Below are 12584 nucleotides of genomic sequence, written 5' to 3'. Positions count from 1 at the left end.
AGCTACATGACTTTACCTCTGATCTAAGAGAGATATTCTCTGCCTCCAAGTCTTTGAGTTTCTTCTGCAGTGAGTCCAGGGGGAAGTAACTTGGCACCGACAGTGTGGAGTCATTGTGGCGGATGCTGTGTGGACGAGACACAGCGACCGGTCGGTAAGTGACAAGAGACATAGGCTACGTCCCAAATGGCATCCTATTCCCTACGAAGTTAACTACTTTTGACCACCAGGGGCCGTAGTTCAACAGGTATTGCACTACGTTTGACCAGAGACCTATGGGCCCTATGGGTCCTGGTCAAAGGTAGTGGACTACATAGAGACTAGGTTGTCATTTGGGACAGAGCCCTGCATTTGTAAAAACAGGGAATCATATCCACCAAATAATTATTATTTATTTTATTTCACCTTTATTTAACCAGGTAGGCTAGTTGAGAACAAGTTCTCATTTACAACTGCGACCTGGCCAAGATAAAGCAAAGCAGTGCGACAAAAATAACAACACATGGGATAAACAAACTTACAGTCAATAACACAAAAGAAAATCTGTATACAGTGTGTGCAAATGAAGTAAGGAGGTAAGGCAATAAATAGGCCATAGAGGCGAAGTAATTACAATTTAGCAATTAACACCTGAGTGATAGATGTGCAAGTAGAAATACTGTTGTGCAAAAGAGCAGAAAAAAAAATATAAAAAAATATGGGGATGAGGTAGGTAGTTGGTTGGATGGGCTATTTACAGATGGGCTATTTACAGAAGGGCTATGTACAGGTGCAGTGATCTGTGAGCTGCTCTGACAGCTGGTGCTTAAAGCTGGTGAGGGAGGTAAGAGTCTCCAGTTTCAGAGGTTTTGCAGTTCGTTCCAGTCATTGGCAGCAGAGAACTGGAAGGAGAGGCAGCCAAAGGAAGAATTGGCTTTGGGGGTGACCAGTGAGATATACCTGCTGGAGCGCGTGCTATGGGTGGATGCTACTATGGTGACCAGTGAGCTGAGATAAGGCGGGGCTTTACCTAACAGAGACTTGTAGATGACCTGGAGCCAATGGATTTGGCGACGAGTATGAAGCGAGGGCCAGCCAACAAGAGCATACAGGTCGTAGTGGTGGGTAGTATATGGGGCTTAGGTGACAAAACGGATGGAACTGTGATAGACTGCATCCAATTTGTTGAGTAGAGTGTTGGAGGCTATTTTGTAAATGACATCGCCGAAGTCGAGGATCGGTAGGATGGTCAGTTTTACGAGGGTATGTTTGGCAGCATGAGTGAAGGATGCTTTGTTGCGAAATAGGAAGCCGTTTCTAGATTTAATTTTGGATTGGAGATATTTAATGTGAGTCCGGAAGGAGAGTTTACAGTCTAACCAGACACCTAGGTATTTGTAGTTGCCCACATATTCTAAGTCAGAACCGTCCAGAGTAGTGATGCTGGACGGGCGGGCGGGTGCGGGCAGCGAACGGTTGAAGATCATGCATTTAGTTTTACTTGTATTTAAGAGCAGTTGGAGGCCACGGAAGGAGAGTTGTATGGCATTGAAGCTCATCTGGAGGTTAGTTAACACAGTGTCCAACGAAGGGCCAGAAGTATACAGAATGGTGTCGTCTGCATAGAGGTGGATCAGAGAATCACCAGCAACAAGAGTGACATCATTGATGTATACAGAGAAGAGAGTCGGCCCAAAAATTGAACCCTGTGGCATCCCCATAGAGACTGCCAGAGGTCCGGACAACAAGCCCTCAGATTTGACATACTGAACTCTATCGGAGAAGTAGTTGGTGAACCAGGCGAGGCAATCATTTGAGAAACCAAGGCGGTTGAGTCTGCCAATAAGAATGTGGTGATTGACAGAGTCGAAAGCCTTGGCCAGGTCGATGAATACGGCTGCGCACTAATGTCTCTTATCGATGGCGGTTATGATATCATTTAGGACCTTGAGCGTGGCTGAGGTGCACCCATGACCAGCTCTGAAACCAGATTGCACAGCGGAGAAGGTACGGTGAGATTCGAAATGGTCGGTAATCTGTTTGTTGACTTGGCTTTCAAAGACCTTAGAAAGGCAGGGTAGAATAGATATAGGTCTGTAGCAGTTTGGGTCCAGAGTGTCTCCCCCTTTGAAGAGGGGGATGACCGCGGCAGCTTTCCAATCTTTGGGAATCTCAGACGATATGAAAGAGAGGTTGAACAGGCTAGTAATAGGGGTTGCAACAATTTCGGCAGATCATTTTAGAAAGAGAGGGTCCAGATTTTGCAGCTCTTTCAGAACATCAGCTATTTGGATTTGGGTGAAGGAGAAGTGAGGGAGGTTTGGGCGAATTGCTGTGGGGAGCGCAGGGCTGTTGACCGAGGTAGGGGTAGCCAGGTGGAAAGCATGGCCAGCCGTCGAAAAATGCTCATTGAAATTCTCAATTATTGTGGATTTATCGGTAGTGACAGTGTTTCCTATCCTCAGTGCAGTGGGCAGCTGGGAGGAGGTGCTCTTATTCTCCATGGACTTTACAGTGTCCCAGAACTTTTTTGAGTTTGTACTACAAGAGCCACAAAACATATCAAGTACCTACCCTTTGGATGGACTTGTGGGACCAGTGAAATAAGAGCTTAAAGGCCCAGTGCAGTCAAAAACTAGATTTTCTGTGTTTTATACACATTTCCACATTATGAGGTTGGAATAATACTGTGACATTGTGAAAATGATGATAATGCCTTTTTAGTGTAAGAGCTGTTTGAGAAGACCACATGAAATGTCAGCCTGTTTTGGTGGGTTGAAGTTGTACATTTGTTAATAGAACAATATGAGAATTCCAAACCTCTCTGCCAATAACAGCTAGGTTTAAGTTCCCCCCTCCCCACTCAGACCACTCCCAGACAGTCCTAGCTAAATTCTTGCTTGAGAAATTGTTCTTTGCTAAGTAGCTATTTTTGTTTCTTTTGAACATTTTAATTGAAAACAAAATCACAGTAAGGTAGTCAATTGTTACCCAGATATGATTTGATATCGAAATAAAAACAGCTGCATTGGCCCTTTAAGTTGAAAGGTTATATCATTGTAAAAGAAGAGTAGAATTGGCAGGAACAAGGGCAGAGAGACCTTACAGTAGGGACTAACCCCCAGGACCACATACAGCAGTCACCTCCTCTAGCTAAATGTTCTCTGCTGAGTAACCTGAACAACAGACCATAGTGGCATAGTGGGAGTTTACTGACAACGGCAAAATGAAGGAGTTTTGCTTTAAGAGGAAAAGGTGGATGTGATGAGTGGAGGGGAACAGGTCCGGTTCTAGCCTTTAGCATAACAACAACCATAGGAGTTGGCTATAAACCACAAACCGTTCTCGGAACCAGGCTAATCTCACAGGCTATGACTATCTATCACACCAGGTGAAGTGGGAGAGGAAGAGCGTAGGTCGGGATGACAGATAGCAGACTCACGGGGTACAGGTGGACGAATCTCCTTCACTCTCCTCTGCTGCACTAGTGTAGAACTGGAGAAGCTCATCTTTCATAGACAGATCATGGCGCAGCTGAGAAACCTGCAGAGGGAGAGAGAGGGACAGAGAGGATGAGAAGGGAGAGAGATGGGGGAGACAGAGGGTGAGAAGGCAGAGAGATGAGAGAGGGAGAGAGAGGGACAGAGGGTGAGAAGGGAGAGAGATGAGAGAGGGAAACAGAGGGTGAGAAGGGAGAGAGATGAGAGAGGGACAGAGGGTGAGAAGGGAGAGAGATGAGAGAGGGAAACAGAGGGTGAGAAGGGAGAGAGATGAGAGAGGGGGACAGAGAGGGTGAGAAGGGAGAGGGGGACAGAGGCGGTGAGAAGGGAGATAGATGAGGGAGGGGGTCAGAGGGGGACAGAGAGGGAGAGAAAAGAAAGAGAGGGAGAGGAGAGAGATAAAATATCAACATTATGCCACATCTTCTCCTGGTCCTGAGAGAGAAAAGAGCACACATACACACTCCACACATACACACTCCACACACTCCACACATACACACTCCACACATACACACTCCACACATACACACTCCACACTCCACACACTCCACACATACACACTCCACACATACACACTCCACACTCCACACACACACACTCCACACATACACACTCCACACATACACACTCCACACATACACACTCCACACTCCACACATACACACTCCACACACACACACACACTCCACACACACACACTCCACACATACACACTCCACACACACCTCCTCTCGAATGTGCTCCACTTGCTCCTCCAGGAATTCATTTCTCTCACTGAGGGTTTTGTTCTTCTTCAGCAGTGACTGGCCGATGCGGGCGGCGAGCTCCAAGTCCCGCTCTTTCTGCAGGGGAGACAGAGGGGCCGGTTAGAGGGGCCGGTTAGAGGGGCTGGTTAGAGGGGCTGGTTAGAGGGGCTGGTTAGAGGGGCCGGTTAGAGGGGCTGAGCATCATGATCTAGGAATCAGGTCAAAGGGAAACAGTTGCTACTGAATGACAATGTTTGACTTGTTCTAAGATGTGGTTAACTTGGCATGGCAAAGAGATGTCTGAACAGCAGATTTGACTATCCAAACAGACAGCATTGTAAATGAATGTGCTCCAAGTGATAGACCAGGTTCTCTTACCTCTTCAAGCAGACGAGTAACAGCATCTATGTCACTGTAGGTCTTAGTCATCTGGCCCACTCGTTCAGCACATAGAACTGTAGAGACAACAGAGAGGAGAAACACAGTTAACAGCTGTAGAGAGACAACAGAGAGGAGAAACAGTTAACAGCTGTAGAGAGAGAACAGAGAGGAGAAACACAGTTAACAGCTGTAGAGAGACAACAGAGAGGAGAAACACAGTTAACAGCTGTAGAGAGAGAACAGAGGGGAGAAACAGTTAACAGCTGTAGAGAGACAACAGAGAGGAGAAACACAGTTAACAGCTGTAGAGAGACAACAGAGAGGAGAAACAGTTAACAGCTGTAGAGAGAGAACAGAGAGGAGAAACAGTTAACAGCTGTAGAGAGAGAACAGAGAGGAGAAACAGTTAACAGCTGTAGAGAGACAACAGAGAGGAGAAACACAGTTAACAGCTGTAGAGAGACAACAGAGAGGAGAAACAGTTAACAGCTGTAGAGAGAGAATAGAGAGGAGAAACAGTTAACAGCTGTAGAGAGAGAATAGAGAGGAGAAACAGTTAACAGCTGTAGAGAGAGAACAGAGAGGAGAAACACAGTTAACAGCTGTAGAGAGACAACAGAGAGGAGAAACAGTTAACAGCTGTAGAGAGACAACAGAGAGGAGAAACACAGTTAACAGCTGTAGAGAGAGAACAGAGAAGAGAAACACAGTTAACAGCTGTAGAGAGACAACAGAGAGGAGAAACACAGTTAACAGCTGTAGAGAGACAACAGAGAGGAGAAACACAGTTAACAGCTGTAGAGAGACAACAGAGAGGAGAAACACAGTTAACAGCTGTAGAGACAACAGAGAGGAGAAACAGTTAACAGCTGTAGAGAGAGAACAGAGAGGAGAAACACAGTTAACAGCTGTAGAGAGACAACAGAGAGGAGAAACAGTTAACAGCTGTAGAGAGACAACAGAGAGGAGAAACACAGTTAACAGCTGTAGAGAGAGAACAGAGAAGAGAAACACAGTTAACAGCTGTAGAGAGACAACAGAGAGGAGAAACACAGTTAACAGCTGTAGAGAGACAACAGAGAGGAGAAACACAGTTAACAGCTGTAGAGAGACAACAGAGAGGAGAAACACAGTTAACAGCTGTAGAGAGACAACAGAGAGGAGAAACAGTTAACAGCTGTAGAGAGAGAACAGAGAGGAGAAACAGTTAACAGCTGTAGAGAGACAACAGAGAGGAGAAACAGTTAACAGCTGTAGAGAGACAACAGAGAGGAGAAACACAGTTAACAGCTGTAGAGAGAGAACAGAGAGGAGAAACACAGTTAACAGCTGTAGAGAGACAACAGAGAGGAGAAACAGTTAACAGCTGTAGAGAGAGTACAGAGAGGAGAAACACAGTTAACAGCTGTAGAGAGAGAACAGAGAGGAGAAACAGTTAACAGCTGTAGAGAGAGAACAGAGAGGAGAAACAGTTAACAGCTGTAGAGAGACAACAGAGAGGAGAAACAGTTAACAGCTGTAGAGAGACAACAGAGAGGAGAAACACAGTTAACAGCTGTAGAGAGACAACAGAGAGGAGAAACACAGTTAACAGCTGTAGAGAGACAACAGAGAGGAGAAACACAGTTAACAGCTGTAGAGAGAGAACAGAGAGGAGAAACAGTTAACAGCTGTAGAGAGAGAACAGAGAGGAGAAACAGTTAACAGCTGTAGAGAGACAACAGAGAGGAGAAACACAGTTAACAGCTGTAGAGAGAGAACAGAGAGGAGAAACAGTTAACAGCTGTAGAGAGAGAACAGAGAGGAGAAACAGTTAACAGCTGTAGAGAGACAACAGAGAGGAGAAACACAGTTAACAGCTGTAGAGAGAGAACAGAGAGGAGAAACACAGTTAACAGCTGTAGAGAGACAACAGAGAGGAGAAACAGTTAACAGCTGTAGAGAGACAACAGAGAGGAGAAACACAGTTAACAGCTGTAGAGAGAGAACAGAGAGGAGAAACACAGTTAACAGCTGTAGAGAGACAACAGAGAGGAGAAACACAGTTAACAGCTGTAGAGAGACAACAGAGAGGAGAAACACAGTTAACAGCTGTAGAGAGACAACAGAGAGGAGAAACAGTTAACAGCTGTAGAGAGAGAACAGAGAGGAGAAACAGTTAACAGCTGTAGAGAGACAACAGAGAGGAGAAACAGTTAACAGCTGTAGAGAGACAACAGAGAGGAGAAACACAGTTAACAGCTGTAGAGAGAGAACAGAGAGGAGAAACACAGTTAACAGCTGTAGAGAGACAACAGAGAGGAGAAACAGTTAACAGCTGTAGAGAGAGTACAGAGAGGAGAAACACAGTTAACAGCTGTAGAGAGAGAACAGAGAGGAGAAACAGTTAACAGCTGTAGAGAGAGAACAGAGAGGAGAAACAGTTAACAGCTGTAGAGAGACAACAGAGAGGAGAAACAGTTAACAGCTGTAGAGAGACAACAGAGAGGAGAAACACAGTTAACAGCTGTAGAGAGACAACAGAGAGGAGAAACACAGTTAACAGCTGTAGAGAGACAACAGAGAGGAGAAACACAGTTAACAGCTGTAGAGAGAGAACAGAGAGGAGAAACAGTTAACAGCTGTAGAGAGAGAACAGAGAGGAGAAACAGTTAACAGCTGTAGAGAGACAACAGAGAGGAGAAACACAGTTAACAGCTGTAGAGAGAGAACAGAGAGGAGAAACAGTTAACAGCTGTAGAGAGAGAACAGAGAGGAGAAACAGTTAACAGCTGTAGAGAGACAACAGAGAGGAGAAACACAGTTAACAGCTGTAGAGAGAGAACAGAGAGGAGAAACACAGTTAACAGCTGTAGAGAGACAACAGAGAGGAGAAACAGTTAACAGCTGTAGAGAGACAACAGAGAGGAGAAACACAGTTAACAGCTGTAGAGAGAGAACAGAGAGGAGAAACACAGTTAACAGCTGTAGAGAGACAACAGAGAGGAGAAACAGTTAACAGCTGTAGAGACAACAGAGAGGAGAAACAGTTAACAGCTGTAGAGAGAGAACAGAGAGGAGAAACAGTTAACAGCTGTAGAGAGACAACAGAGAGGAGAAACAGTTAACAGCTGTAGAGAGAGAACAGAGAGGAGAAACACAGTTAACAGCTGTAGAGAGACAACAGAGAGGAGAAACAGTTAACAGCTGTAGAGAGACAACAGAGAGGAGAAACACAGTTAACAGCTGTAGAGAGACAACAGAGAGGAGAAACACAGTTAACAGCTGTAGAGAGACAACAGAGAGGAGAAACAGTTAACAGCTGTAGAGAGAGTACAGAGAGGAGAAACACAGTTAACAGCTGTAGAGAGAGAACAGAGAGGAGAAACAGTTAACAGCTGTAGAGAGAGAACAGAGGGGAGAAACAGTTAACAGCTGTAGAGAGAACAGAGAGGAGAAACAGTTAACAGCTGTAGAGAGAACAGAGAGGAGAAACAGTTAACAGCTGTAGAGAGACAACAGAGAGGAGAAACAGTTAACAGCTGTAGAGAGAGAACAGAGAGGAGAAACAGTTAACAGCTGTAGAGAGACAACAGAGAGGAGAAACAGTTAACAGCTGTAGAGAGACAACAGAGAGGAGAAACAGTTAACAGCTGTAGAGAGACAACAGAGAGGAGAAACAGTTAACAGCTGTAGAGAGAGAACAGAGAGGAGAAACACAGTTAACAGCTGTAGAGAGACAACAGAGAGGAGAAACAGTTAACAGCTGTAGAGAGAGAACAGAGAGGAGAAACACAGTTAACAGCTGTAGAGAGACAACAGAGAGGAGAAACAGTTAACAGCTGTAGAGAGAGAACAGAGAGGAGAAACACAGTTAACAGCTGTAGAGAGAGAACAGAGAGGAGAAACAGTTAACAGCTGTAGAGAGAGAACAGAGAGGAGAAACAGTTAACAGCTGTAGAGAGACAACAGAGAGGAGAAACAGTTAACAGCTGTAGAGAGAGAATAGAGAGGAGAAACACAGTTAAAAGCTGTAGAGAGAGAACAGAGAGGAGAAACAGTTAACAGCTGTAGAGAGACAACAGAGAGGAGAAACACAGTTAACAGCTGTAGAGAGAGAACAGAGAAGAGAAACACAGTTAACAGCTGTAGAGAGACAACAGAGAGGAGAAACACAGTTAACAGCTGTAGAGAGACAACAGAGAGGAGAAACACAGTTAACAGCTGTAGAGAGACAACAGAGAGGAGAAACAGTTAACAGCTGTAGAGAGAGAACAGAGAGGAGAAACAGTTAACAGCTGTAGAGAGACAACAGAGAGGAGAAACAGTTAACAGCTGTAGAGAGAGAACAGAGAGGAGAAACAGTTAACAGCTGTAGAGAGAGAACAGAGAGGAGAAACACAGTTAACAGCTGTAGAGAGACAACAGAGAGGAGAAACAGTTAACAGCTGTAGAGAGACAACAGAGAGGAGAAACACAGTTAACAGCTGTAGAGAGAGAACAGAGAAGAGAAACACAGTTAACAGCTGTAGAGAGACAACAGAGAGGAGAAACACAGTTAACAGCTGTAGAGAGAGAACAGAGAGGAGAAACAGTTAACAGCTGTAGAGAGACAACAGAGAGGAGAAACAGTTAACAGCTGTAGAGAGACAACAGAGAGGAGAAACACAGTTAACAGCTGTAGAGAGAGAACAGAGAGGAGAAACACAGTTAACAGCTGTAGAGAGACAACAGAGAGGAGAAACACAGTTAACAGCTGTAGAGAGAGAACAGAGAGGAGAAACACAGTTAACAGCTGTAGAGAGACAACAGAGAGGAGAAACAGTTAACAGCTGTAGAGAGAGAACAGAGAGGAGAAACAGTTAACAGCTGTAGAGAGAGAACAGAGAGGAGAAACAGTTAACAGCTGTAGAGAGAGAACAGAGAGGAGAAACACAGTTAACAGCTGTAGAGAGAGAACAGAGAGGAGAAACAGTTAACAGCTGTAGAGAGAGAACAGAGAGGAGAAACAGTTAACAGCTGTAGAGAGAGAACAGAGAGGAGAAACAGTTAACAGCTGTAGAGAGAGAACAGAGAGGAGAAACACAGTTAACAGCTGTAGAGAGAGAACAGAGAGGAGAAACACAGTTAACAGCTGTAGAGAGACAACAGAGAGGAGAAACAGTTAACAGCTGTAGAGAGAACAGAGAGGAGAAACAGTTAACAGCTGTAGAGAGAGAACAGAGAGGAGAAACACAGTTAACAGCTGTAGAGAGACAACAGAGAGGAGAAACAGTTAACAGCTGTAGAGACAACAGAGAGGAGAAACACAGTTAACAGCTGTAGAGAGAGAACAGAGAGGAGAAACACAGTTAACAGCTGTAGAGAGAGAACAGAGAGGAGAAACAGTTAACAGCTGTAGAGAGACAACAGAGAGGAGAAACACAGTTAACAGCTGTAGAGAGAGAACAGAGGGGAGAAACAGTTAACAGCTGTAGAGAGAGAACAGAGAGGAGAAACACAGTTAACAGCTGTAGAGAGAGAACAGAGAGGAGAAACACAGTTAACAGCTGTAGAGAGACAACAGAGAGGAGAAACACAGTTAACAGCTGTAGAGAGAGAACAGAGAGGAGAAACAGTTAACAGCTGTAGAGAGACAACAGAGAGGAGAAACACAGTTAACAGCTGTAGAGAGACAACAGAGAGGAGAAACAGTTAACAGCTGTAGAGAGACAACAGAGAGGAGAAACAGTTAACAGCTGTAGAGAGAACAGAGAGGAGAAACAGTTAACAGCTGTAGAGAGAGAACAGAGGGGAGAAACAGTTAACAGCTGTAGAGAGAGAACAGAGAGGAGAAACACAGTTAACAGCTGTAGAGAGAGAACAGAGGGGAGAAACAGTTAACAGCTGTAGAGAGAGAACAGAGAGGAGAAACAGTTAACAGCTGTAGAGAGACAACAGAGAGGAGAAACAGTTAACAGCTGTAGAGAGACAACAGAGAGGAGAAACACAGTTAACAGCTGTAGAGAGAGAACAGAGAGGAGAAACAGTTAACAGCTGTAGAGAGAGAACAGAGAGGAGAAACACAGTTAACAGCTGTAGAGAGAGAACAGAGAGGAGAAACACAGTTAACAGCTGTAGAGAGAGAACAGAGAGGAGAAACACAGTTAACAGCTGTAGAGAGAGAACAGAGAGGAGAAACACAGTTAACAGCTGTAGAGAGACAACAGAGAGGAGAAACAGTTAACAGCTGTAGAGAGACAACAGAGAGGAGAAACAGTTAACAGCTGTAGAGAGACAACAGAGAGGAGAAACAGTTAACAGCTGTAGAGAGAGAACAGAGAGGAGAAACAGTTAACAGCTGTAGAGAGAGAACAGAGAGGAGAAACAGTTAACAGCTGTAGAGAGACAACAGAGAGGAGAAACAGTTAACAGCTGTAGAGAGACAACAGAGAGGAGAAACACAGTTAACAGCTGTAGAGAGACAACAGAGAGGAGAAACAGTTAACAGCTGTAGAGAGACAACAGAGGGGAGAAACACAGTTAACAGCTGTAGAGAGAGAACAGAGAGGAGAAACAGTTAACAGCTGTAGAGAGAACAGAGAGGAGAAACAGTTAACAGCTGTAGAGAGAACAGAGAGGAGAAACAGTTAACAGCTGTAGAGAGACAACAGAGAGGAGAAACAGTTAACAGCTGTAGAGAGACAACAGAGAGGAGAAACAGTTAACAGCTGTAGAGAGAGAACAGAGAGGAGAAACACAGTTAACAGCTGTAGAGAGACAACAGAGAGGAGAAACACAGTTAACAGCTGTAGAGAGAGAACAGAGAGGAGAAACAGTTAACAGCTGTAGAGAGACAACAGAGAGGAGAAACACAGTTAACAGCTGTAGAGAGAGAACAGAGAGGAGAAACAGTTAACAGCTGTAGAGAGAGAACAGAGAGGAGAAACACAGTTAACAGCTGTAGAGAGAGAACAGAGAGGAGAAACAGTTAACAGCTGTAGAGAGAGAACAGAGAGGAGAAACACAGTTAACAGCTGTAGAGAGAACAGAGAGGAGAAACAGTTAACAGCTGTAGAGAGACAACAGAGAGGAGAAACAGTTAACAGCTGTAGAGAGAGAACAGAGAGGAGAAACACAGTTAACAGCTGTAGAGAGAGAACAGAGAGGAGAAACAGTTAACAGCTGTAGAGAGAGAACAGAGAGGAGAAACACAGTTAACAGCTGTAGAGAGAGAACAGAGAGGAGAAACAGTTAACAGCTGTAGAGAGAGAACAGAGAGGAGAAACAGTTAACAGCTGTAGAGAGACAACAGAGAGGAGAAACAGTTAACAGCTGTAGAGAGAGAATAGAGAGGAGAAACAGTTAACAGCTGTAGAGAGACAACAGAGAGGAGAAACACAGTTAACAGCTGTAGAGAGAGAATAGAGAGGAGAAACAGTTAACAGCTGTAGAGACAACAGAGAGGAGAAACACAGTTAACAGCTGTAGAGAGACAACAGAGAGGAGAAACACAGTTAACAGCTGTAGAGAGAGAACAGAGAGGAGAAACAGTTAACAGCTGTAGAGAGACAACAGAGAGGAGAAACACAGTTAACAGCTGTAGAGAGAGAACAGAGAGGAGAAACAGTTAACAGCTGTAGAGAGAGAACAGAGAGGAGAAACACAGTTAACAGCTGTAGAGAGAGAACAGAGAGGAGAAACAGTTAACAGCTGTAGAGAGAGAACAGAGAGGAGAAACACAGTTAACAGCTGTAGAGAGAACAGAGAGGAGAAACAGTTAACAGCTGTAGAGAGACAACAGAGAGGAGAAACAGTTAACAGCTGTAGAGAGAGAACAGAGAGGAGAAACACAGTTAACAGCTGTAGAGAGAGAACAGAGAGGAGAAACAGTTAACAGCTGTAGAGAGAGAACAGAGAGGAGAAACACAGTTAACAGCTGTAGAGAGAGAACAGAGAGGAGAAACAGTTAACAGCTGTAGAGAGAGAACAGAGAGGAGAAACAGTTAACAGCTGT

The 12584-nt window shown here is 44.6% G+C and overlaps 1 protein-coding gene across 11 annotated transcripts in view; it reads right to left on the bottom strand.

Moving 5' to 3' along the window:
- LOC106591343 (trafficking kinesin-binding protein 1) overlaps positions 1-12584 on the bottom strand; it is a 116131-nt gene that overhangs the window by 20365 nt on the left and 83182 nt on the right. For all 11 annotated transcript variants that reach the window (XM_045697989.1, XM_045697968.1, XM_045697932.1 and 8 more), the window contains 4 exons: positions 4607-4683; positions 4208-4324; positions 3422-3522; positions 17-125 (listed from right to left, as the gene is read on the bottom strand). In XM_045697989.1, the coding sequence (XP_045553945.1) occupies positions 17-125; positions 3422-3522; positions 4208-4324; positions 4607-4657 (378 nt within the window). In that variant the 5' untranslated portion in view covers positions 4658-4683. The remainder of the gene's footprint in view (positions 1-16; positions 126-3421; positions 3523-4207; positions 4325-4606; positions 4684-12584) is intronic.

The sequence above is a fragment of the Salmo salar genome, chromosome ssa02, assembly GCF_905237065.1.
Source record: "Salmo salar chromosome ssa02, Ssal_v3.1, whole genome shotgun sequence".
Lineage (NCBI taxonomy): Eukaryota > Metazoa > Chordata > Actinopteri > Salmoniformes > Salmonidae > Salmo > Salmo salar.
Note: the sequence above shows the minus strand (reverse complement) of the source record. Positions and strands in the feature narration are given on the sequence as shown.